This window comes from Urtica dioica, chromosome 1 (genome assembly GCF_054948205.1).
Source record: "Urtica dioica subsp. dioica isolate 48M chromosome 1, U.dioica_male_clone48M_v1_H2, whole genome shotgun sequence".
NCBI classification, from domain to species: domain Eukaryota; kingdom Viridiplantae; phylum Streptophyta; class Magnoliopsida; order Rosales; family Urticaceae; genus Urtica; species Urtica dioica.
The window spans coordinates 19,479,774-19,506,381 of NC_142756.1; the positions used below are offsets into that span (position 1 = coordinate 19,479,774).

General features: G+C 43.4%; 4 protein-coding genes and 1 pseudogene across 4 annotated transcripts; 2 read left to right on the plus strand and 3 right to left on the minus strand.

Moving 5' to 3' along the window:
• Positions 1-1,034: 1,034 nt before the first annotated feature.
• On the minus strand, positions 1,035-1,628 carry LOC149407713 (uncharacterized). Its single transcript, XM_089621563.1, has one exon. The coding sequence runs from the start codon at positions 1,626-1,628 to the stop codon at positions 1,035-1,037; it is 594 nt and encodes a 197-aa protein (XP_089477689.1).
• A 2,924-nt stretch (positions 1,629-4,552) lies between these two features.
• On the minus strand, positions 4,553-6,541 carry LOC149407714 (uncharacterized). Its single transcript, XM_089621573.1, has 3 exons — positions 5,358-6,541; positions 5,098-5,282; positions 4,553-5,043 (listed from the first exon to the last, which is right to left on the minus strand). Exons 1-3 carry the CDS (start codon positions 6,539-6,541, stop codon positions 4,553-4,555), a joined length of 1,860 nt encoding a protein of 619 aa, XP_089477699.1.
• Positions 6,542-15,034: 8,493 nt separating this feature from the next.
• Positions 15,035-18,908, plus strand: LOC149407715 (calcium-transporting ATPase 12, plasma membrane-type-like). Its single transcript, XM_089615113.1, has 2 exons — positions 15,035-15,806; positions 16,155-18,908. The coding sequence occupies exons 1-2, from the start codon at positions 15,357-15,359 to the stop codon at positions 18,798-18,800; spliced, it is 3,096 nt and encodes a 1,031-aa protein (XP_089471239.1). The 5' UTR covers positions 15,035-15,356; the 3' UTR covers positions 18,801-18,908.
• Positions 18,909-19,752: 844 nt separating this feature from the next.
• LOC149407716 (chlorophyll a-b binding protein 36, chloroplastic) lies at positions 19,753-21,050 on the plus strand. Its single transcript, XM_089615124.1, has 2 exons — positions 19,753-20,048; positions 20,255-21,050. The coding sequence occupies exons 1-2, from the start codon at positions 19,903-19,905 to the stop codon at positions 20,904-20,906; spliced, it is 798 nt and encodes a 265-aa protein (XP_089471250.1). The 5' UTR covers positions 19,753-19,902; the 3' UTR covers positions 20,907-21,050.
• A 353-nt stretch (positions 21,051-21,403) lies between these two features.
• On the minus strand, positions 21,404-23,344 carry LOC149407717 (pentatricopeptide repeat-containing protein At1g08070, chloroplastic-like; annotated as a pseudogene).
• Between the last annotated feature and the right edge of the window lie 3,264 nt (positions 23,345-26,608).

The window sequence follows — 26,608 nt, forward strand, 5'->3', positions numbered from 1 at the left end:
CGTACTCGGACCGATCTCCCGTCGATGCACCAGCGGCCGATGGAGAGGCCTCTACCATCAACGAGCACGGCTCAATGCTTGGCCGTGTCGACGAGGTCCTTAACTACTGAGGGGAACGAGGAGGCGGCGGTGCTTACGCCTGCTCCGGAGCATCGGGATGCCGAGGTCGAGGCCCGCGACCAAGCCTGAATCTTCTCGGCCCGTCTCTATTATTATTTTTTTATATTTTTTGAGTTCAATAAAGTGTTTTTTTTTGTTTTATTTTTATCTTTTGGGGGCCTGTGTGTTTTGGGCGAAGTTTTTATTGCTTTTGATACAATTATAGGGGGCTTCGGTACCCCTATTTTATTTGAATTTGCGTTACTATTTTATGCAATTTCGTTTTTTTTAATTTTTACCAAGTTTTTTAGCTCGCCAAAATCTATTATGAATGCATGGATGTTTATTCTTTTATTCAGTCCATCCTGCCGATCTGAATATCATTATTTTGTTTGCTCCTGAGGCGGCTCAGGACAGTGTAATATGTTCAAGTCTTTAAGGTCGCTTGTATTCGGCCTAAAATGTTTCCCTTAGAGTTTCAAATGATTCGCCAAGTCTTTTAGATCGCTAAAGAGCTAAAAGGTTTCCCTTAGGCCGAGGTTATGAATTGGTTCGTGGTTCAAAATATGTTAAGTTGTTCGGACTATCGCCTTTCCGAAGCATTTCCCTTATAGATTTGAAGCCGAAGTCCGTAATCAAATTTGGTCAAAATTTTAAGTCTTTTAGATCGTCGTGGACCTAAAACGTTTCCCTTAATATTTTCGGACGAGGTCGAACCACGTGGGTGTGATCTCTGATGACGCTGTGAGATGTCGGCTCTCGCCAGAGTCGTCGTGAGGCGTTTGCACTGCTAGCCTAGTCCGAGGTCGGGGTCATTGGCCGAGGTGCGAGCTCCGTGGCTCAAGAAGGTGCGGGGACTGTGCCTTTGTGGTAAGAGGCTGCCTACGTACCCTTATGCAGGGATCAAGTCGGACGTAGTTCAATTCTTACTGGTTTCAACAGTAGTATTTTTTGAGGTTCGAGACGTTCCATGATCTTAAAACCGGGATTCCGTTGAGTGTTTCAAGTTCATAAACGCCGGGATAGGTTACTCTGGTGACCCTATATGGGCCTTCCCATTTCGCCCCGAGTTTTCCGGCGTTTGCCTCAGCAGTGTTTTGGAAGATTTTTCGGAGGACTAAGTCCCCTACATCGAATCTTATGGTATTAACATCCTTGTTGTAGAATCTAGCGATGGATTGCCTATAACGGGATAACCGTGATAGGGCTGAATCTTGCTTTTCCTCCACTAGGTCTAAGGCATCGCATAGAGCCTCGTCATTTTTTGGCTCATCCTCAGGTGCGTATTTTACCCTAAGGGTTTGCACCTGATGCTCAATTGGGATGACAGATTCGACTCCATGGACGAGGGAAAACGGAGTTTCCCCTGTCGGCCTTCGCGGGCTGGTTCGGTATGCCCATAGCACGCCTGGCAGTTCTTCTGCCCACCGCCCTTTCTTGGCATCGAGCCTTTTCCTTATGGAGTCAACTATGGTCTTATTTGTTGCTTCCGCGTGCCCATTTCCTTGAGGATATCGTGGTGTCGACATTCTTACCTCAATGTTGTTATGGAAGCAAAACTTTCTAAACTTTTTCGATATGAATTGCGATCCATTGTCTGTTACGATCTCGTGTGGAGTGCCATGTCGGACAGATTATATTTTTCCAGATGAATGCGGTGACGTCGACGTCTTTTATCAGGATGAAGGTGCCAGCTTCCACCCACTTTGAAAAATAATCTGTTAAGATTAATAGAAATCTTAACCCGCCAGGGGCGACCGGCATTGGTCCTACAATGTCCATAGACCATTTCATGAACGGGTATGGAGCCGAGATAGAGGACAATTCTTCTGCGGGTCTTTTTATGTTGGGAGCGTGGCGTTGGCATTGGTTGCAGCGACGCGAGTGCGCCTCGCAGTTTGCCAGCATGGTCGGCCAAAAGTAGCCTTGCCTCTTTATTTTGATGGCAAGCGCTCGTCCGCCTGCGTGATTTTCGCATTCTCCTTCATGCACGTCTTCCGGGATTCGTTTAGACTCCTCCATCTCGACGCACTTGAGGTAGGGTCCTGCGAAGCTTCTTTTAAACAGACTCCATCTATGATGCAAAATCTCGCGCTTCTCAGCACGAACTTGCGTTTTGCCATCTTATCGGAAGGGACCGTACCAGTCGTGATGTAATGTAGTATTTTCTCTCTCCAATCCCCCCTTCTATTGTTATGAATGCGGCGACAGTCGTGGCAATAGAAGGTTGTTTGATTGTTTCGACTGGTATAATCCTCCTGAGGCCCGGATCCGAGGTAGATGCCAGGGCAGCCAATGCGTCGACCGAAGTATTCTCGCCTCGAGGGATCCTTGTCAGGGAGAATTCTTCAAAGTTTTTTGTTAGTTCTTTTACGACTTTTAGGTAAGCTTCCATTCGCTCATCCCTAGTCTCGTATTCCCCGGAGTATTGGTTTGCTATGAGTTAGGAGTCGCAGAAAGCTTCCACTTTCTTTGATCCAACTGCAGTGGCCAACCTAAGTCCGGCGACTAGTGCTTCGTATTCGGCTTCGTTGTTTAATGCGACGAAGTCGAGCCTAAATGACTGTTCTATAGTCTCACCGTGAGGGGAGGTTAGGTGTATACCTACTCCAGCCCTTTGCTTTGATGATGCCCCGTCAACTTTAAGTGTCCAGGTGCCTTCGACTTCGGTCACAGTGGGACTTTCCCTCGGGAGTTCGATGATGAAATCCGCTAAAACTTGCGATTTTGCGGATGTCTTCACTTGGTACTCGATATCGTATTCGCTCAGCTCCACGGCCCACTTGGTTAATCTTCCGGATTGATTAGGGCTATGTAGGAAACTTCTGAGCAGATGTAATGTCATTACTATTATGGTGTGAGATTGAAAGTATGGTCAAAGTTTTCGCGCGGCGGAAACGACGGCCAAGGCCAGTTTCTCCATAATAGGATATCGAGTTTCAGTATCGACTAACGACTTGCTTGTATAAAAGATTGGTCGTTGGTCCCCTTGCTCTTCTCTGACGAGTACTCCACTAACTGCCGCTTAAGACACTGCGACGTATAGATAGAGTGGCTCCCCCGCGACGGGTTTTGCCAGGATTGGGGGTGTCGATAGATATTCTTTCAATTTTTTTAACGCCTCTTCGCATTTGTCATCCCATTCGAGCTTCTTGTTTCCTTTAAGGAGCCGATAGAAAGGGAGACATTTATCTGTCGACCGAGAGATGAAGCGGTTGAGGGCAGCGATGCGTCCCGTCAACCTTTGAACTTCTCGCCTATTACGGGGCGAAGGCATCTCTCGTAAGGCATGTAATTGATCCGGGTTGGCCTCAATTCCTCGTTGGGTAACTAAATACCCCAGGAACTTGCCGGATGATACTCCGAACGAACATTTGGTGGGATTGAGTTTCATTTTATATTTATTCAGTACCTCAAAACATTCCTCCAAATGCCCTATGTGGTCGTTCTCCCTTAGGGATTTTACTAGCATATCGTCGATATACACTTCCATCGTCTTCCCTATCTTTTCCTTGAACATTTCATTGACTAACCTTTGATAGGTGGCGTCAGCGTTCTTTAGTCCAAAGGGCATGACCTTATAGCAATACGTGCCTCGGTCGGTGATGAAAGCTGTTTTTTCTTGGTCATCCGGATGCATCAGGATTTGGTTATATCTTGAGAATGCGTCCATGAATGAGAGTATTTTATGCCCCGTGGTCGCTTCGACTAGCTGGTCGATGTGAGGCAACGGGAAGCTGTCTTTGGGGCATGCTTTATTTAGATCGGTGAAATCAACGCATACCCTCCATTTCCCATTTTTTTCTTTACGACGACAGTGTTTGCCAGCCAATCCGGGTATTTCACTTCGCGGATTGAATCTGCATTTCGACTTCGTCGTTGACTACTCGTGCCCTGTCGGGACCGAGCTTTCGTCTTTTTTTGTTTTATCAGTTTAAAACTAGGATCGACGTTAAGTTGGTGAGACGTGACGTCGATGCTTATTCCTGGCATATCTTCGGTCGACCAGGCGAAGGTGGATTTGTTTCGTTTTAAGAAACAGATTAGTTCTCGCCTGATGCCACCTTTAAGCTTAGTTCTGATTCCTACGCACTTGGAAGGATCGGAGCCATCGAGCTGTACTTGAACCGTTAGCTCAGTGCTTGGCGCATCAAGGGAGTCGGGGTCCTCTAGTGCGGAAACGCTCTCGGCCGACTCCACGTTCATTAATTGCTACTGCTCTTCTTTAATTGTTTTGGCACAATGTTTGTGACTAGTGAGATAGCAACTGCGGGACGTTGCCTGATTACCTCGGATCTCTCCTATTCCCTCAGTCGTAGGGAAACGAATGCATTGATGAAAGGTTGAAGGCACATCCCTCATCATATGTATCCATGGTCTTCCTAAGATAATGTTGTAGGGGAGAGACAGTCTAGTACTTGAAACTCTACTATTTTGTTGATTCCATGTGTCTTTACGGGCAACCTGATTGTTCCCAAGATGGAGTAGTGGACCCATTGAAACCTGTTAAATGGGTCCGTTCTCTTTCAATCTCGTCTTCATCGATTCCCATCCTTGCCAGGGTATCCTTGAAAATAAGATCTACAGAACTGCCACCATCGATTAGAACTCTCGCAACCTCACAGTTAGACACGTCGATCGTGATCACGAGTGCGTCGTCGTGTGGTTCGGTTGTCCCAATTGCTTCTTTTTCGGAGAACGAGATTTGAACATCTTGTTCTAATCTGATTTTGGTTGTTTGGTTACTCAATCGTCGTTGATGTGTTTTGATGGAGTTAACCGTTTCGTTGCAAAATTTTGAGCCGCCCTTTATGAAGTCAACTCTGTGTTTTGCGACAATCGGCGGGGAGTTTGGTTCCCCTTCCTCCTTGGGTCGCGCTCTCTTGGGGGAGGGGTTGCCCCTTCCCCTGTTGTTATTGAAGACTTTCTTCTTTGGCGGGGGTCCTAGATCAACATCTTTTAGTTCCCCTTTCGCGTATTTCTCGGCTTAAGCCTTACGCATGGTTTCGCAGCTAACCGTGTCGTGGCCGTTAGCCTTGTGGAAACTGCAATACGCATTGGGGTCCCGAGTCCATTTCTTAGCCTGGGGGCCTCCCTCCTTAATGTCATCATTGACATTGAGCATATAATTAGGAGGGGCGTGTTGCTTTTTGGCGTGAGGTACGGCGTCGTGGGGATTAGTCCTGCGAGGGTTATTCCCAGTGTTTACGGGCCTCACCCAAGTATTGGAGGGTGGTTTCTTTTAGGCCGCGCGTTGCCTCTCGTAGAAAGTGAATTCTTCTTCGGCCTTCGCGTAATTCGCGGCCTTATGAATTGCATCCTCTAGTTTGAAGGGGCGGTTAACAGTCATTTCCAATTTCAGCTTCGAGTCGTGCCTTAATCCGTTCCTTAGAGAGGTTATGGCAGACTCGTGGCATACGTTAGAGATTTGCGAGAGTACGTCCTTGTAGCGGATCATGAAATCCTTCAAGGATTCCTTCCCTCTCTGTTGGATCCCCCATAAGTCTGCTATGGTCAGATCGTCCTCCACGAACATCGAATAATGTTTCAGGAATGCGGCCGATAGCTTATCGAAACCATCAATGGAGTTTGGTTCGAGTTTGGAGAACCATTCCAAGGCGGGTCCTGACAAGCTTTCAGCGAATAGTTGGCAGTATTCTGCCTCTAATTCTCTCTCAGAGAGCATAACCCATCCCATTGAGACTCTGAAGGAAAAAATGAAAGCTTTCATACTTGAGGTGCCACTGTACCGTGGAAGTCGGACTTTTCCGGTATCTCCCAGTTGCACTTCAGTGATATTTTTGGCGAAAGGAGTTCGCCTTGTTTCTTCAACGAGGCGATCTATCTCGGGAGCCGAGCTGGTCGCAGAAAGAAATCCTGAACGAACGGCTCTCAGCTCGGCAGTTATAGATTCCTTGAACCTGTCTAGTTCGGCCATACTGGGTTCGCCACCACGAAAGAGGCGAGGTCTCGATTGTGCCGGACTGACCGCAGTTATACTTACCGGGCCATGACGGGTCTGATTCATCCCGCTCGGATGCTGGGGGGTGAATGTCTGATAGATCGCTTGAGGGCGAGGTCCCGAATAAGTCGAGAATGATCCGGACGGTGCTCCCCCGAGAGGAGGCGGAGGGAGTCCGGAAGGATCGATCGTGACTTCTGTCGCGACCTCGCCAGCAGTCCCCCCAAGCTGAAAGCTCGTAATGGGAGACTGATCTGTTCCTCGAGCGACCTGTATCCCAGAGAAATCCAGACGGACTCCGGGAGGGATAGCTCGGCTCGTTTGCGCAACCGAGGTTGCTTGGCGAGCTGACTCAGAGGTGGTCATATCTCCGGATCCCACTTGAGGGTCCGGGGTGTTTTGAGGAGTCGAGAGGGTGTTCAACCGGTCATTAAGAGCACGGTTGGTCTCGGCTTGCTCATCTATCTTTTTGGTCACCATATCCAGGATTGCCCTGATCCTCGGGGGGATCTCCTCTCCGGATTCGTAATGAGTCGGAGTGGAAGACATGCTATTTTATTTTTACGGACTGCTTCTTCCGAGATTGGTCTTTCTGAATATTCCCACAGACGGCGCCAAATTGTTGATGTCGGTTTTTGGATCGATCAACAATCACAAATAAAAGATGAAATGATAAAATATTTTTGGAATGGTTTAGAAAGACGTCGTATAAGAAACAATTTAATGATAAAGAACTATAATAATGTATGAATATTAATTAATTTTATTAATTTGGAGGAGGTTACAACAGGACAAGGTGACGAACTCAACAGGTCGAGCTCACGATCACAAATATAATAATACAAAGGAAATATTAATTGGAAACTGAGACTGAGATATTGCGTGTGGGAAAATCGTCCTTCCCTCTTCTATTTATAGACGAGATGGAACCTTCTGGCCGAAGACACGTGTTCCCCGATCCATTCTCCTCGCCGAGGTCGTAGTAGTCCGAGATCCGGTCTTCGCGACGTAGTCTCCTCTTTGACTGAGCCTTCTGATTAGGAAGACGTGGACGAACTGGAGTCTATCGAACCGGGAAGTGTTACTGGACTTGGGTCGACCTACGGAGAGCGACTCGGGTCCAGAAGCGATTTCGCGTGCCGCTTCTCAAATGGATCGTGGGCTTCAATCGGGCCTAAGCCCATCTGAAACGATATTTTAATATTTGAGTTTTTATACCCCCACAGTCGTTCAATCGGTGCTCTATTATTTCGGGATCAATTCCGGGCATATCCGCATGAGTCCATGCGAATACATCTTTGAATTCCCGGAGGAAGGTGGTGAGTTGAGTCTTGATAGCGAGTGAAATTTGGGTGCCGATCTTTACAACCAGGTCAGGTTTAGATTCGTCTAGAACGAATGACGTGAAATCGTCGGAGGTTTCCACTTTAAGTCTCTCGACTTCATCCCGAGGGTCGAGTTCTCTGAATTTCCTCGCGTCCCTTAGGTTGCATGGACAACCGTCTTCCAGTTCGAAGATCATGTTAACCATTTTTTCGGCAGATTTGCCATCGACTGATTGGACGTAGCATATTCTAGCTTGGGATTGATCTCCATCCATGATGCCAATTCCCTCTTCAGTGGGGAATTTCACTAGTAGGTGATACGTAGAAGTAATAGCCCTCAGTCGGTTCAGCGTGGGTCACCCAATGATGACATTATAGGGTGACTCTTGATCAACCACTAGGAATGGGACCATATGAACGACTTCAATACCTCCGGGAGTCCCGAAGGTGACTGGTAGATCGATGATGCCTTCGGTCATGACTCTTTCCCCTGTGAACCCAAATAAGGGCGTTTGGGTCGGAGTTGGGCGTAGCCCCCCGAGCTTCATGCGCTCTAGGGTGCTCTTGAAGATTATATCGGCAGCACTACCGTTGTCAAACAGAACCCTTTTCACCAGGTTATTAGCCACTTGGGCTTTGAGCACTATTGCGTCATTGTGCGGATGCACAACTCGCTTGGCCTCTTCGTTGGTGAAGTACATCGTCTCGTGAGGCACGGACGGAGGTTCCTTGTATGTAAGGTTGACGTGCATAGCAGTGTCTTCTTGAGCCACGACCCTTAGAAATCTTTTCCGTTGTCAGGCTGAATCTCCACCTTGTGGTGGGGCCCGCAGCACTGATCATGCGCAACACGAACTCTTTCAGCTCACCCTGTTGGATCAGAGCCTCGATTTGCCTTTTGAGATTGTAGCATTCGGAGGTTAGGTGACTGTATTCTTGATGGAACTCGCAATATCTTGATGAAATTTCCCATGCACACCTCGACCAATATCTTAGCCGTGAAAGGCGAGGGATTTTCCTCAACGACCCAATAAGCACTTCTGCCTACTCCATATTCTCGGAGATCTCGCTCTTCATTTCGAAGATTGTGGATCATGGTGACTACATCAAGACCGGTAGTCGGAGTAACTCCCTGTTCGAGAGGAGTCACCTGCCGTCTGTCATTGGACCCTTGACCCATACGGCGGTTCCCGTTAGTTGGGGCCGCTACGGGGATGTTCGGCCGAGAGCTTAGTCGCTCTCTCAGGTCATTGCCACGCTCGTTGTGCTGAGCAGTAAGATGATCCCTGAGATCGGGGCTTGCCGCATGGAGGCGCAAGCTTCATCTACGACGGCGCGCTCTTCGCGGGCCTTGACTTTTCGCAACATTCTCCCTTTGACCAAGTCGGTAAAGGGCCGAACGTCGGGAGTTCCCCTGTTGGGAGGCTGCAGGTACATTCCTTGTCTTAGGTGACGGTTCGAAGGACCGGCTTCATTCACAGCTGGGAGTCCTCCGTCCTTCATGAGAGAAGTCTCGATATCCTCCGAATCATCAGCGCCCTCGTAATCTGGATCGCGATCGCGACTTTCCTCATTGAGGTTCTCGGGATCCTCGTTGGAGATCATCGTGTTATGCATAGGTTGTTTCGGTTATGGTACCTTGCATTCTTCGCCTTTAGTTGGAGGATATTCTCCTCCAATTCCATGATGCGGTCGTCTATGCTATCTGGAGATGGATATGGTGAGACGGTCGAGCTCTCTTTAGGGAGCGACTCTTCGTCACAATGCGCTCGGGAGCGCAAGAAATATTTTTTGGTCCCAGTAACGTTATCAAGGTTGTTAACGCCCTCAGAACGTATGGGTGGCTGATTACTCATCTTTTCTCGAGTCCGAGAAAGCCGAGTTTTTAGAAGAGAAGAATAAGATGGACAGAAAGGATTTCGGACTGAACAAGTCGGGAAGTCCCCTCCTTCTAGCACCAAAATGTTGTCGCACGAAAATGAACAACTATTAAAAGCTTCGAGCGGTTCGACCCAAGGCGGGACCAAGTGGCCGTACCCGAGCCAAAGGTATGAACTCGAAAGTCTCGAGTTGGGTTTTCTCCAATCGGAGGATTTCTCTGAGGAGAGAATGGGGAATAGAGGGAGTGACCGTGCCTTTTGTGTAGGCTGCCTACGTACCCGTTTGAATAGGGATCAGGTCAGGACGTAGTTCAAGGCATATGTAACGCTGTATGAGGTGCGGAGCCTGGGGGGTGTGCTCGACAGGGGAGACGAAGCGCGGTGGAGCCCTCTGCGATGTCTCAGGACTCTAGGATCGAGTGACCCGAGAGAGAATGTGTGTTCTCTCTCTTTCGGAGATGTGGGAAACTAAAAGTCAAGAGTTCCTGTGTCGTGGCGGGCGAGCAAGACGCCTATGCGATTTTCAGTAGAAAACCCTGGGAGCACTCGTGGGCTCGGGATTAGTTGTTCGATCAAGAGAGGCGGCGCTTGGGAGTCCACGGGAGCGCTTCGGAATCTCTGAGAATGAAAAATCGAGGAGAATCCGCTTCAGGCCAAGGATGGCATCTAGAGAAGCAGAGAGAAGAGTGAGTATTTAAGGGTATGAATGGGTTGGGTTCCCCCTCAATGAGATGGGGTATTTATAGTGGTTGGAGGGCCTTAAGAGGCTTGTATTTCGTCCATGTGGGACTGGAGAGCGCGCTCCCCTTGAGGAGGAGCGGCGCGGGGTACGCGGCGCGCAGAAGCCCCTGCGCGACGCGCAGGCTGCTTTGCGCGGCGCGGGGCGCGGCGCACCCCGCGCCGCGTGCGCGTGGCATGCCTTTAAGACGGGGCGTGCGCGTTGACCCTGGGGGTGTGCGGCGCGCAGAGCTTCCGGCGCGGCGCGCACCATCCCTTCGTGGCGCGCTGCTTGCTCGCGCACATCCTTTTTTAAGGAGCGTGCGCGCTTTTTGAGGGGTGTATAGCTCACATCATCGGCCGTTTGTGGGCCTTAGTGATCTTCGATGACCCGGCCCGTTGGGCCTTTGGGGCTCGAGATTTCATGCAAGTCGCGTGAAATGTAAAAATCTCTACTCGAGGTATCATGGTCGACACGAGGATCCGACAATCGACTCATGGACATGTGCTTCTACCCAAGGAGCTATCTCGACTCGAGGAGTACGACTCGACTCAAGGAGCAAGGCTCGACTCGAGGAGAGCGTCTCGACCTGAAGAGCTGAACGTTTGACACGAGGATTTGTCAGTCGACTCGTGTCGGAAGGCTTGCCGCTCTTCAGGACCTCCGGCCTGACCATCGGCCCTTTGAACGGCGTGTCTTCTCGGCTTTCATGGTTTTCCGAAAATGATCGACAACAATATTAGATTATGGTTAGTTCGTCTTTTAATTTAAAAAACGTCAAATAAACTCAAGATTAAGGCAGGGTTTTGATGGGTAAATTTTTTTTTTAAGGTATATAATTGATATTAGTAGTGATGAAAAGGTCAGGTCTTTGATATTCTTAGAAATCAATGGAATAAATGTCACATTTCGATTAATATCATTTATATTCTAAAATGAATTTACCCATTAAAATCCTCCCTTAATTTTGAGTTTCGTTGATTTTTTTTTAATTAAAGTTAAACTCACCATTTTATCCTTGATAAATTTCAATCCTTACTTTTTTATAATCTTATATATAAAAAAAAAATTAAAAAAATTGGCTCGTGCAATTGGCGGCTGGAAAAAAAAATGTCATATATTTTGTTATACTAAAAAAAAGTTGACTCGTGCGATTAGCTGCTGCAGAATAAATATATTAGATTATAAAAATTAGGGATTTCGTCAAGTGGTAAATGATTAGTTCAGCTTTTAATTATTTTTTTAAAATGTCAAATAAACTCAAGATTAAAGGATGTTCTTGATTAGTAAATTCGTGTTAATGTATATCATTGATATTAATAGTGACGTTAAGGGTAGGTCTTTGATATTTCTAAAAATCATGGGAATTAACGCCACATTTCGATTAATATCATTTATATACCTTCAAACGCATTTACTAATCAAAACTTTTCCTTAATTCTGAGTTTCTTGACTTTTTTGAATTAACGTTAAACCGACCATTTTATTTGAATAAAGATTTCGATCCTTACATTTTATAATCTATATATTAAATATTTTTAAATATTTGTCTCGTGCAATTGACGACTGGAGAAATAATTAATATATCATAATTTTTGTTATACTAAAAAAAATAATTGGCTCCTGCCATTGGCGGCTGGAGAATAAATATATTAGATTATTAAAATTAGGGAATTCATCAAGGGGTAAATTGGTTAGTTCAGCTTTTAATTTTAAAAGAGTCAAATAAACTCATGATTAAGGAGGGTTTTGATGGGTAAATTCGTTTTAAAGTATACAATTGATATTAATAGTGATGTTAAGGATAAGCAGTGGCGAAGCCAGAAACCTAATTGAGAGGGTACATAATTTTTTTTATAGCAAAACTAAGATACAAAATATGTAATATAGTCAGAAAACTCAATAAAATATTACAATTTTACGAAGAATTTAAATTATAAAAATATTGGATAATAACTTCATTATCAAAGCAATAATTAGAGGCATAATTCATTATTTATAAAAAAAAATAATATGTAAAAATAAACAATTTTAAATTTTTATAAATAGGCATTTAGAGATTTTGTGTAAAAAGATGGAGTCATAAATGTTAATCAGAATCACTTTTGTTATGCTAAAGGCACCTCTATGTTAATATTAGCATACTTATTGTATTTATTAATACTTATTTTTTAAATAATTATTATTTATACGCAGCTTATTTTTTTAGTCTCGAACCAGTGCGGACCCGTGCACCCATTGATCCCCGCGTGACTCCGCCTCTAAAAGTAAGTTTTTGATATTTTTAAAAAGCAAGGGAATAAAAACTACATTTCGATTAAACTCTATGATATTTTCTCCCCAAAAGAACAACTCTTAAAAAATAACAACACCAGGGATATAGTTTTGAAAAAGTGTTTTCATTGCTGCCAAATAAGAAAGAAATGCATTGTATTCAATTTATTTGGAGCTAATAGAACAGGATCTAACTAATGTAGAGTGTTGCACATTATGAATTATATTAAGTTCCATGTTCGATCAAGGTTTTTCAATCGAAGATCGACAGTATGCTCATATCCCAACTTCGTATTTATTAATTTTAACATTTTTATATTAAAATATATTATCCTTTCGTATATGCTCCGGCCATTACTACAAAAAACAGGTTCCAGAAGTGACGCTTGGTTTTAAAACCCATATTTTACAATTAGAAGTGACTAGTCGCTTCCAGCCTAGTCAACGAAAATTAAAATTTTATATATTGAAAAAGTCAAAATTTTGATATTAGAAACGATATGTCGCTTCTAAAATTTTTCCGCCAATTAGAAGCGACAAGTTGCTTCCACGCTTCCAAATATTTTGGCACCTTATTTTTCCGCCAATTTTTTCATTTTTAAACCGAGACGACGCCCTTTTGAGTGACTTAAAAATTAGAAATGTTGCTTCTTAATGTATAGGTCTAACTATAAATATGAGACTTCGTCTTCTTCGCCGAGAAGACTACATTTCGCCCAAATCTCCATTTTTACACTTTGAAAGCTCCGCTCACCTCTCTCCGCCCCACCATCACACCTTTGTCCCTCTCTCTCTCTCTCTCTCTCTCTCTCTCTCTCTCTCTCTCTCTCTCTTTATTTTTTGAAGCTCCGCCACCACCACTCACAACCATCACCGCCAACACAACTCACATACGAGACCCACGCCTCTCGATCACGCCTCTTTTTTCTACCGCCGCCCTCCTCCGGTGAGTTCTCTCCTCTCTCCCCTCTTTTAATTTTTTTTTAATGAATTTTGGCCACCGCCACCTCCGACCCGACCCACCACCACTGCCGCCACCACCACCACCCTCATACAATTACCACCCTCCCACCACCACCACCACCACCACCCGCCACCACCACTACCACCTCTCTTTTATTTGATATTTTTCAATTTTTTTTATTTTTTTATTTTTTTTTTTGTTTTCCACTACCATAGCAGCCCTCCGACCACTTCCGCGATGCACGTTCGGACCCGACTTGCCTCAGCCACGCCTCGTCTCAGCTCGCATCTTGTCGTCGTCTCACAGCCGGTATAACTCTCTCTCTCTCTCTCTCTCTCTCTCTCTCTCTCTCTCTCTCTCTCTCTCTTTGTGCTCGCAGCCCGGTCGAATCCCCGTCGCAGCCTGATTGAAGCCTTGACAATCTCGTCGTCGCTCAGTCCCGCTCAGACGTGTTGAGCTCCGCAGTCGCGTCGACCTTTGCGTCTCCATCGTCATCCTCGCAACTCTGTCCTCGCACGTCGTCGCCTCAGCCTCGTCGGTGAAGGTAATTAGTAGTTATTCATGGCAAATAAGTTAGTTGATTAGTTAGTTTAGTAATTATTTAGTTAAATTAATTACTTATGTAAATAAATTGATTAGTTAGTTATTTAGGTAATTATTTTATACGTTAATAAACGGTTAATTAATTATTAGATTAATAACTTTGTTAATAAGTAGTTAATTTAATTAACTAGGTTAATTTGTTAACTTAATTAACCAATTAGATTTGTGTTTAATTTAATTAAATTCTTGTTAATTTTTTAATTTAATTATCTAATTACATTGTTTTTATTGTTAAATTGTTGGTCAGTTAAAGATGTTAGGTTTTAATTTGTTATTATGATAATTAGCATGTTAAATAAATTAGAGAATTGATTAATTAGTTGAATGTGCAATTAGTTACTTTAATATGTTAGCTTAATTAAAGTTTATCGAAGGCCCGCTCCGCCTCAGTCCCGTTGGTGAAGGTACATAATTATATAATGGCTATTTATTGTAATTAAGTTTGGTTAATAATTAGTTTAGCAACTAAGTCTACTAGGTAGTTATTTAGGTAATTAATTCAAATGTAATATTGGGTTAATTAACTTGTTAAATATGTTAGGTTAATTTCTTGGTTAATTAACTTGCTAATTAGTTTAAACCGATAAATTGTAATAAATTAGGTAACTCATTAGTTGATTGAATCATAAAATATATAATAAAAAAAAATACAAAACAGCAACATTAGAAGCGACTAATCGCTTCTAATGTGGCCTTTAATTGATTCCTGCCATTTTGTGGGAACCATATTTGGCGTGATATTTTTTTTTACTTAGAAGCGACACTAGATGCGATTAGTCGCTTCTAAAAATATTGCTTTTAATTTTTATAAGCGACTGTCCTTTAGAATCGGACCCTTAGCGACTTTATCGCTTCTAAAATCGTTTTTAAAGTTTTTTTTAGTAGAAGTGTCTCTGTAGATAGTTTTCTTGCAAATTCGCATATGACTACTATAATTTCTAGCTCCGCCACTTCTCATGTCTACCCTTGTGAATTGCTCGTTCAGTAAAAATATTTTATTTTTATTACAACCTAAATTCTTTTATAATTAATTCATTGTCTACCGAAGATAAGGATTATTCCACAATAAATATTGATTGTTTTGACCACATTTTTTTACTCCTTATAAGTTGAATTCTGAGTGGTACCTAGGATAACCTAGTGGTAATTCCACACCACCTCATGTGTAGAGGTCGTGGGTTCAATCCCCACTGCAGCAAAAAGCTGCCTTAAAAAAAAAAAAAAGTTGAATTCTAAAAACAACAATATGATATAAAAGAAAAGAATCCATTATAATTTTTACACGTTTCTCTTTTGTTTTTCATTAAAGTGAATCAAAATAAAATAAAAAAGGAAAAGAAACCTCCGCGTTCAAAGCGCGTCTCAATGTGTATTAAAAAGATCCACTTCTTCCATCATTTCTTACACAATAGAACACAACGTCGTAAAAAACAAACAAAATTCATACCAAGCTCTCCAACTCCAAAGCTCACTGTCTCTAGCACTCGTGTATTTCCTAATACACTTCTTGTTCCTTTTCTCTTCTGTAACGATGTTCCCGCCAAATCTCTCCGGCGATCAAACCTCCGAGTCCGACCTCGAAAACGACACACTCATCAGCTCCGATATAGTCGTTGCTAACGGCGGCGATAAAAACGGCGTGTGGTTCCGTTACGTCGTTGTAAGCATAGCCGTCTTTATTTCACACAACCGTCCCGACGACGACGGTGATGAGGTGGTGAAAAAAGAGGGATCGCCGTATCAGCACCAGGAGATCTGCCACGTCATCGACGTCGTCAACGATAATATCAGAGACGGAGATGACGTGGCGACGGAAGAGGGATCGCCGCCGGAGAAGAAGAGCGAGTCCAAATGCCACGTCATCAACGTCGTCAACGACGGAGATGTGATCGAACGTATCGTGAAGGACAGAGACCTGAAAGCTCTGCGACGACTTGGGGGCGTTGACTGGGCCGTGTCTCTTCAGAGGTCTCACTTTGAGGTATATAAGAGATGTGGCTGCTCAAATTCTTTTTGAAGTCCGCAAAAAGCAAGTATAGTGTGACCGTAAGCTACAAGTACTAAAATACCCTTAAAATATCAGAGTTTTGAAAGAACTTTTTCTGAAGGTGAGCTTGAGAGTATAATGAAGTAAGGAAGAAAAAACAGTATCTCGTTTGAATGAAGGTCCTTACAAGGGTATTTTATTGAAAGTATTATATATATATATATATATATATATATATATATATACGCGATGAAGAAAAAGTAGCCAAAAATATTGATTATATTTTTTTATCAACTTGAGAGTAACTATAGTATGTCCCTGTTTTTTTTTTCCCCCGGACAGCGAAATTCTGATGATGATGCCACTGTTATTGATGGTGTTAAAGACCCACAAGAGTATTGGAAAACAACCCAAACAAGAGGCTTCTCATACTTCTTCTTACAAGCCTTCAACGACTACACTATTATCCTACTTTTCCTCTCGGCGCTGCTACTCTTTGTGATTGGAACGATTGAGCAAGGCCCGCGGGACGGCTGGCACGACGCCGTCGCCGTGCTCTTCGCGATTTCCCTTCTCATCTCATTCTCCTCCGTGGGGAACTTTTGGCGCGAAAGGAAGGCTGAAAAGAAGCTCTTGGAGGAGAAGAAGATGACGGTCCGAGTTGAAAGGGGCGGGAAGTTAATGAGTGTCTTTGTACCCGGGGTCAAAGCGTGGGACACTGTTCATCTTGAGAAAGGGGACCGAGTCCCAGCCGATGGTTTGATTATGAGCTCTGAGGGTTTGAGGGTAGATGAAGTGCATAGCTCAGAGATCGACTGCGACCGAAACCCTTTCTTGGTCTCGGGTTCGAAGGTCGAACAAGGTCATGGCTCAATGATTGTTACGCCATTCAGTTCCAGTGATTGTAGTCTTTTTCATGACTCTTATTTTGGTCCGAGCCAAGAGACTCTTTTGCAAGCTTTGATGCAAAAGCCCTATGAGTACATAGAGAAGCTCGGGCTCTTTATGTCCATCTTGATCTTCTCTATAGTGTTGATCCGCCTTCTTTGTGTCAAGAGTCGACATGAGTATTTCAACGAGCATCCGGAGATGAAAGGACACATAACGATGAAGATTTTGATGGAGATATTTGAGAAGCTCGTCTTCGGGTCACGAGATAGGGTTTCAACTCTAGCGAGCGCGCTCGTGGCGGTTGTTGTTGGAATTCAACATGGAATGCCATTCGTGATCGGGTGTTGCTTGAGCCATTGGAGCAATAGGTTGTCTGACGGTCAAATAAAAATTCAAAATCTCTCAGCATGTTGCACAATGGGGCTTGTCACAACTGTTGTTGTTGATGTGACTCATGGTGACTTGTTTCACGAGAAAACCGAGGTCAAGGAGCTTTGGATTGGAGGGAAGGATATAACAACCACAAAAGTTGAGAATATTGAAGCCATCCCTCGTTCAATATTGGACGGAATGAGCGTATGGGAGTATGCACCGAAGATTTCAATCAGCACGGATAACCAAGTGCTTGCTTCTTTGGAAAAATCAAAATGGGGCGCCTCAAATTCGGAAGAAAAGTCACGAGTTATCGAGTACAGAAGAACTTCAAGCTCTGGAAAAGCAGGCTGTGAGGTTCTAATGAGGAGAATCGATTATGACGACAACCAACGAAGCCTGCATTTGCATTGGAAAGGGCCTCCTTCAACCATATTGGACATGTGCTCACACTTTTACGATTGCCGGGGAGAAAAGCACATCATTGCGAATGATCAAAGGGCAGAGTTTCATAAGCTAATCAAGGGCATGGAGATTAGAGGCCACATGCCAATCGCTTTTGCTTACGAACAAACAAATGTCAGAGAACTCAAGAGCGATGAGTTGAATTTGTTAGCGATAGTCAGCTTGAAATATAGGTGTAGAACAGATGTCAAGATGCTTGTGAAAGCTTTGAGAGATGTCGGATTGATCATTAAACTAGTCTCCGAGGATGAGCTACCGTTGGTGGAATCAATTGCATGGGAGCTAGGATTTTCCGGAACTTCGGGTGAAAATAACAACACATTTATAGAGGCCAAAAAAATTAGAGAGTTGACAGCATCGTTGAGCACCGAAGAGAGTAAAAAGCTTTGGGATCAGATAAGTGTAATTGGAAATTCACATTCCAAGGACAAGCTTCATATGGTCGAAAAGTTGCAAGGCGTTGGCCACATTGTTGCCTTTGGTGGAGGATTATCAAGGAGAGACACTTTGGCTCTCAGAAAGGCCGACTTGTCATTTGCACAAGAAAGTAGGTGCATTGCAATCACAAAAAATGCCTCGGATATACTTCTCAAACGGCCGCACCCTTATTCCCTATCTCAGATAAGACGTTCTGGTCGATTTATGTACCAAAACATTCGTAAGTTCTTCAGGATTCAACTCACATTTTGGATATCGGGGTTGGTTGTAACCCTAGTTTCAACAATGGATTCTGGAGAATCCCCATTGACTTCAGCTCAAATGATTTGGGTGAGCTTGGTGTTGTACCTTTTGTGTGGATTGATGATGATGATGGAGCTAGACGAGGGCGCTCTACAATTGGAGAGAACTGAGTTACTCATAACTCGTGCAATATGGACAAACATCTTGATACAAGCCTTTTATCAGGTTTTTCTCCTACTTGCCATTCATTTTTTCACATTGGCAAAATACGCCTCGACGAAAGATGTCTTGGATACCATGATCTTCAACACATTTGCCTTGTGTCAGATCTTCAATCTCTTGATTTCTATGCATGTGTCAAAGAAAGAAGTCTTGGAGGTCGTTCTCGGCAACCATCGGTTCTTATGGGCTTTACTTGTCGTTTTGATGTTTCAAGTGATGGTTGTTGAACTTCAAAATTGGCTTTTGAGCAGTGACAAATTGGATGTTAGGACTTGGGTTATTTGTTTTCTTATGGCGGCTTTCTCATCGATGGCTAATTCGGTCTTCAAACTCCTCCTTTCTTGGTTGTCAATATAATCTTGTTTGCTTTAGCTTAACAAGTACTAGTGTGAGTTAAGCTATTTAATTTAATTTAATTTTGTACAATAATTTTACAATTGATTTGTTCTGTTTTTTTTTCTTCCCTTTATATTCTTGTTCTTGCATGACCATATGATTTGATTGCTAGTTTTCAATTATGCAATGGCTATGCCAATTTACAGTGAAATACTAGGTTGTTGTGTGTGTGTGTGTGTGTTTTTTTTTTTGTATCAACAAGTACTTGAGTTATGAACTACTCACACACACTACTCAAAACATGAGGACATTTTTTTCTTTTTTTGCTTGGGCGACATTTAATTAGTTGCATTTGTTAAATTACAATTAATTATGCGCACGGAACTTTCATGAGAAAGTGCAGCAACATTAATAGCTGGAGTAACTAGCTAATAGCTTAATATGTTTTTGCATAAAATCTTTCACAAAATACATTTTAATTTTTTCAAGGATTGCAACAACATTATCATAATTGCACTTCCATAACTCGCTGTTAATGATCATACTTTTATCAAGCATTGTTTTCTGGGAAAAAAAGAGTAGTTACACACACTATACAGTTTTCCTTTTTCATAAACTGAATTTTATAACAAGTAAAAAAAAAAATAGTCCAAATGAAAAAAAAAAAAAAAAAAAATCCTCCGTAAAATAGACCGTTGCCATAATACTACAAAACTACGGATAAAATGAAAATCCCCCAAAAACAGCTTGTTACTCTCTGCCACGTGGAGGACAGCGAGCCACTAAAACTGATGCATCGAGACAAGATTGGTAGTCGCCACGTGTCAAACCCACAAGTCACACAGCCAGTAAGAAAATCTGCATGGAAATCTCCATGAGGTAGAGAGAGCCAATAGGATATGGCTGAGGTGTAGATTGTCTTTGATCAGATTAGAGAATAGGATATACCACATCTTCTCCTATGTATAAAACGAACCCTCAGCCAATCCGTATAACTCACTTACTCACTCTCAGTTCTTTCTATCTAGCACAGCTATTAAAAAAAACCTCTATATCTGTTTTTTTTTTTTTGTGTTTCTTAGGTCCCAAGAAAAGTCTTATAAAAAAAAAAGAGTGAGTAGTCATGGCCACCTCTGCTATCCAACAATCCGCCTTCGCCGGCCAGACCGCGCTGAAGCAGTCCAATGAGCTCGTCAAGAAAGTCGGCGCGTTCGGAGGAGGCCGCGCCACCATGAGGAGGACTGTCAAAAGCGTTCCACAGAGCATCTGGTGAGTTCAATTATTACATACCCTAAACCCTTAACCTGACTGGCAGGCACGAAGTCACCTATTGCTAGAATTTATTTTTTATCTTAAAAATTTACTCTAAATATTTATAAATTAGCCAATTTGAACATTTTGTTTTTTCTTGTGCATATTAGCCCTCTAATCTAGAATCCTGGCTTTGTTCCTGCTGAATGGTGTAATAATGATAGGTACGGTGCGGACCGTCCCAAGTACTTGGGCCCGTTCTCGGAGCAAACCCCGTCGTACCTGACCGGAGAGTTCCCCGGAGACTACGGGTGGGACACAGCGGGGCTGTCGGCGGACCCAGAGACGTTTGCGAAGAACCGGGAGCTCGAGGTGATCCACTGCAGGTGGGCCATGCTGGGAGCCCTGGGGTGCGTCTTCCCGGAGCTTCTGTCGAAGAACGGGGTGAAGTTCGGAGAGGCGGTGTGGTTCAAGGCGGGGTCGCAGATCTTCTCCGAGGGAGGGCTCGACTACCTCGGGAACCCGAACTTGGTCCACGCGCAGAGCATCCTGGCCATCTGGGCGAGCCAGGTGGTCCTCATGGGCCTCATCGAGGGCTACAGGGTCGGAGGAGGCCCGCTGGGAGAGGGTCTCGACCCGATCTACCCGGGAGGCTCCTTCGACCCACTCGGCCTCGCTGACGACCCCGACTCCTTCGCGGAGCTCAAGGTCAAGGAGGTCAAGAACGGCCGGCTCGCTATGTTCTCCATGTTCGGCTTCTTCGTCCAAGCCATCGTCACCGGAAAGGGACCGCTCGAGAACCTCTACGACCACCTCGCCGACCCCGTCGCCAACAACGCCTGGGCCTACGCCACAAACTTCACGCCCGGAAAGTGAACCCCGCTTCGGGTTTTTTTCGACCTTCGGATTGTAATGTAATGTAATGTAATGTCCATTTCAACTTGTATTCAAGGATTTTTAGAAGCTTTTTTAATCTCTGTAATCATATGCGATAATTCACTAAAAAAAATGCTTCTGAAACCCTTGTGTCCCATTCTTTTTTTTTTCTTCTTCTTCTTCTTTTTTTAGTTATGGACTCTCATAAACTGGCAAGCCAGTAACTGAAAGGTTAAACAAATACCTTAAATCACAGCGTCCAAACTTCACCCCCAAGAAAGTGAGACACAATGCCCTGACGGTTTTCGGAGCTTTGGGTTGTCATATAATTATAAAGTAGTAAGATTTCAGAAGCTATTTCTCTATAACCAAATGTGATCTTTGGCCACTAGTGAATTTTTTTTTTTTTTTTTCCTGAAACTAAGCATTTGAACTATAAACACACTAAGCTAAGAAATGAAAGGTTAAAATTTAAATTTCTATATATCTTATGCTGTTTGGCTTGAGAATCACAAGCGTCAACAAAAATGGGTATTTAAGTATAATGATCACCAAAAATCATTGCAAGAACACAATCCGTTTTTTAAATGATGAAACCGGCTATTGTCTCTCACAATAATCTCTCTACCATAGATTACGGGCAGCAATTTCATCACTGAATGACAATCGCTGCAGACACGGAGTTTCTTAGTGACCCGAACCGAGCTCGGAGACTCCGAAAGCTATCGCGAGCCTCTCACTGTGGCTCTACTACACGGTTCCTTCTCGATCCCTGCTTCTTCATCGACTCTCTGATCGAGGCGACTTTCTCCCATTTCCCGGCCGCGGCGTAGAATATGGCGAGATCTCCGGCGATATCTCGGCGAGGCGCCGGGCGGCATACTCGGCGGCGGCGAGGTTCCCATGGATCCTCGCGCCACTCATCAGGCTCATCAGGACCGTCTTGTTCGGCTTTTTGGGCATGTTTTCGACCACACTGATCGCCTCCTCGAGGTTCCCGGTCCGGCACAGCATGTCGACGAGGCATCCGTAGTGCTCGATCGACGGCTCGATGTTGAAGTCACGGGACATTGAGTCGAAGAACGAACGGCCGAGATCGACCGACCCCGCTTCGCTACACGCGGTCAGAACCCCGAGGCAGGCGATCGGGTGCGGCCGGAGAGATTCGTTTTGCATGGAGAAGAGGAGCTCGTGGGCCCGGCGGGCCATTCCGTGGGCCCCAAGGCCTGCGATGGCCGCGGTGTAGTGGCCAGGCTTCTTCTTCGGGATGGACTCGAAGACGGTGAGGGCGCTCTCCACGCTCCCGCACTTCGAGTACATGTCGATGAGCGAAGTTCCGAGAACTCCCTCGGTTCTGATCCCTCGTCTTATCATCTGGGAGTGGAGGGATTTTCCGGCGCCGAGGAAGGCCGATCCGGTGGCGGCAGAGAGAGCAGCGACGAACGTCGTGTCCTTCGGGACCAAACCTTCTCTCATCATTTCCACGAAGAGCCTCGCGGCCTCCGAGAATCTCCCGTTCGATCCGTAACCAGCGATCATCGAGTTCCAAGTAATCAAGTCTCGCGCAACCGGCATTTCATCAAACAGCTCACGTGCCATCTCGACTTCCCCGGACTTCATACACCCATCGATCATCGCGTTCCATGACACACGATTCCGATTCGGCATCCGATCAAAAACCTCACGCGCCTTTCCGATCATACCGCTCTTCGAGAATCCATTAACCAAACAACACCACGAAAATGAATCCCTCTCGGGCATTTCATCGAACACCTCCATCGCTTTCTCAACCTCCCCACACCTGGCGTAGCCGTCAATCAAACAATTCCAAAGAACCAAATCTCTCTCAGGCATTTCATCAAACACCTCGCGCGCAAAGCCAATCTCGCCCAACCTGGAATACATACTCACCAAACTACTCTGCACAAACTTGTCGGAGCTGAATCCAAGCTTGAGAGCCAAGCCGTGAACCTGGGTCCCCTCGGAAGCCGCGCCGAGCCGAGCACAGCTCTTAATAACACTGGGAAGCGTAAACCCATCGGGAACGAACTCTCGAAGCAGGTCGTGAAACAAGGCTAGAGAATCGCGAGAGCGGTGATTGTGAACGTGGCACCTGAGGAGGACGTTGTAGGAGACGAGGTCGGGTTGGGGGAGGAGAGAGAAGACGGTGACGGCGTAAGGGAGGTGGTTGACGGTGACGGCGTAGAGGGAGAGGATGCGGGCGGAGATAGAGGGGTGATCGAACGCGCCCGTGCGTAGGGACAGAGCGTGGGCTCGTTTCACGTCGTCCTGGCTCTTGCACCCTTGGAGAATTGGGAAGAATGGTTGCCGGTTCACACCCAAGCTCTGCATGTTTTGAAAACTTTGTACTTTCTATCTTACCACTATCTCTCTATTTATACTTGTTAACATTTGAACTTCTTATTTTATTAGACAAATTGGCGGCTGTTTTTAAATACCCAATTTTATTTGAGAAATTCCAAACTCCAAAGTTGTAAAAAAATCAAAGTTAGACTCGTTAGCTCGAAAATATATAAAATTATATTTTTTATCCAATTTCGAACAAAATTATTATTCATATAACCCATATTTCTCTCATTCCCTCCACATTTCGTGTCTCCAACTGGTAGAATTCGGTCAAAAATAGGTAAGTTGGCTTATTTAATTACCTTTTATGGATTTAGTGACATATTTTAAGGAAAATCAAATAAGTTGGTAGATTAAGGTTAAAATTTTTCGAATTTTACGTTATTTTCGATGAAATTCAATAGTTTAGGATGAAATTCAACAACTATTTTCCGATGATATTCAAGGTCAAATTAGGCTCATTTCCGATAGGATCCAATAGATTCCGATGGGTTGATGAAATCCGATGACATCCGACAAATTTCGATGAAATTTGACAATATGCGATCAAATCCGACAAGTTCCGATAGGTTCCAATTGAATCCGATTATTTTCTTATTGTAATGTATTTTCTGGTATTTTCTGCAGTTTATGTGTTGTTTAACGTCACATGGGAGATAAAAGAACATTTATGGGTGTTCAAAAATGAGAGAAAATTTCCTATCGAAGTTTCGAAAGACATGACCTGCATTGAGTTAGTCGATGAGATCTACAAGAGAATCGATATAGACAGATTCAAGTTTGACTTAAAAATTGAAAGCAATGGGTACGATTCCGATGGAGCCTGCTGTGTTGACATTATGTATTATACGAAGCACAAAAATCATAAAATATTTCCACTTTGTGTAAGCTTGGTATCGAAAGAAATCATAGCGTCAAGTGCATATCGAGGAGTTGCTAAAGAAAAATAATGTGATGACTGAAGAATTGCCTCGCGTTGAACCAAACAAGAGACGGAATAATCTTATTATCAACGATCGACACAATGTTCATATCATCAACAACCGACAAGATGTTCTATGTTCAACAATTCCTATCATCCTTCAACACAATGGTATCAAAAATGAGTTGTATAAAGGGGACGTAGTATACAAGTGGGACATAGATGATTACCACAACAATGACAAAGATTATGAACTAAATAGTGACGGAGGTGATGAACACAACAATGACGAAGATGATGGGCATAGCAGTTACAAATATGAAGAATTTGAAGAATTTCCGAACCTTGAAGAATATGAAGATTTTGTGGAACATTTTACAGTACCCTCGGAACACTGTCAACCGTCACGTGAGCCTCCTATAGTAGTATCATCAACGTATCGCGTGCCTTATGCATGGAAAGCCCCTAAGTTCATAGCCGATGATGTTGTCCAGGAATAACCTAGTGAAGGTCCAAGTCTATATCCAAATTCATCAACATTTAATATAAATGAGATGTACATATATTCGCAAATGAAATATATTACGTTTTAAAAAATTTAGCCGTTAAATGTAATAGGTAGCACATAATATATATATATATATATATATATATATATATATATATATCTATATCTCGGGGAAAGAGTTTGAGTCCAAGAAACAACTGAAGCAAGAGATCCACATATATGCTCTTAAAAATAATTTCGAAGTTAGAGTGAAATCTTCTTCAAAAAGGAGATGGTATATCATATGCAAAAATTATATGTGCACTTGGAAGCTGAGGGGTGTTGTGTAGTGGTCTGATATGTGATCTTAGAAGAGTAGACACTCTTGCTCGCGTGTGATTTGAACAGAAGGCCATAGAGGAGTTGATCCTTGAGTTCTTGGGAACGACTTTAAAGATAAGTATCTATTAGCTCTACGGCTGAGTATTTGGGGCATAACGTTAGAGAGGAAGTCAAGAAAATATAGGGTGTGTTGACATATGGTATTTGAATGCTTGGAGAACCAGGGGAGATGGGGTGTTTATACTATTAGCATGAATGATCTAAGGAAATTGCCTTATCTTCTCTGGTCAAAGTGGGAGATTGTTAGGAATATTGTCCACTGAAGATTATAGAATAAACATGAATGATTACTAAATATAATAGAAAGTTTACTTTATTAACATTATTTATTAGTGTGTTGTTTTCTAGTTAGAATCAATAACTATCATCCATAGCCTTCGAATTAAACTGAATTACAGTTGCGCATCTAAGTTGGGATGCTGAGCTAAAATATGATCGGTGATTGATCCATGCCTAGATAACTGGATCTAAAATCACATATGTGGAACACAAATGAAAGGTTGATCACTTGGGGGGAGCATTTTGCACATTTGGTATGTGTACGACCTGGATATGTTGATATAGATCTAGGGTTTAAGAAAGATTTATCGCTTCTAGCAAGCGGCGGAATATAAAAATTTCTTTAAAAACTCGTAAAACGTTTTTACAACCGAGACAAAGTGCATGAACATATAATTTAAAAATTTTAAAACTACTTTTAGTTTTTACTCAGTACCAACCTTGAATGGAGCTTGAACATTGAGAAGCTTTAGGAAGGTTGAAACGCTCGTCTCCCCACTCAGCTCGCATCTCCCACTAGTCTTCTTGAACCTGTGAGCAACCACGAAAGTTTCTACCACTAGAGTCTTTAGAGTTTAGGTTGGATTTAGTGTGTGAGCACTTTTAAACACTATGACTCAAGAACAAGTCTATGAAGAGCTAAAACAAAACGCTAGGTCTAATGAGGACCTAGGTGCCAAAACAAAAGAACAAGAAGAGATTCTAGAGAGAGAGAGGGGGCGGCCAACAACTAGAGAGAGAAGTTCTCAATCTCAAAATTGTGTGTTGTGAATTGTGAATTAGGTGGGGTATTTATAGGAGGATCATTTGCCTTGAAAAGTTAGTTTCCTCTTTTCCATTGAATATCACATATTCAAGAGCAAATCCTTTGTTTCCTCATTTGCTTTGTCTCTCCTTGGCTGCCCACTATATTGCTTCTAGAAACAAACTTGTTTCCTCTTTTTCTTTTGGCAAGTATCTTCATACATCAATGCACAAAATAAATCTCTTTCTCTTGATGGTATGCACGGTTTTGGACCTTCTATAACATGCTTCTAGATGTTTCTTTACTTGTTCATGACAATATGAGAAAAACCCATTTAGAATTTTCACATAAAGGCCCAATTTTCTCAAGTTGGTCGTGTGACATGAACTCATTGTCATCATATGACATTGCCAAAAAACTTATTTATTGACATCCATACCATCCTATGTCCAAAAGGACAAAATTACCCTTTAGACAATTTTCGTAAAACTTGTCTAGTT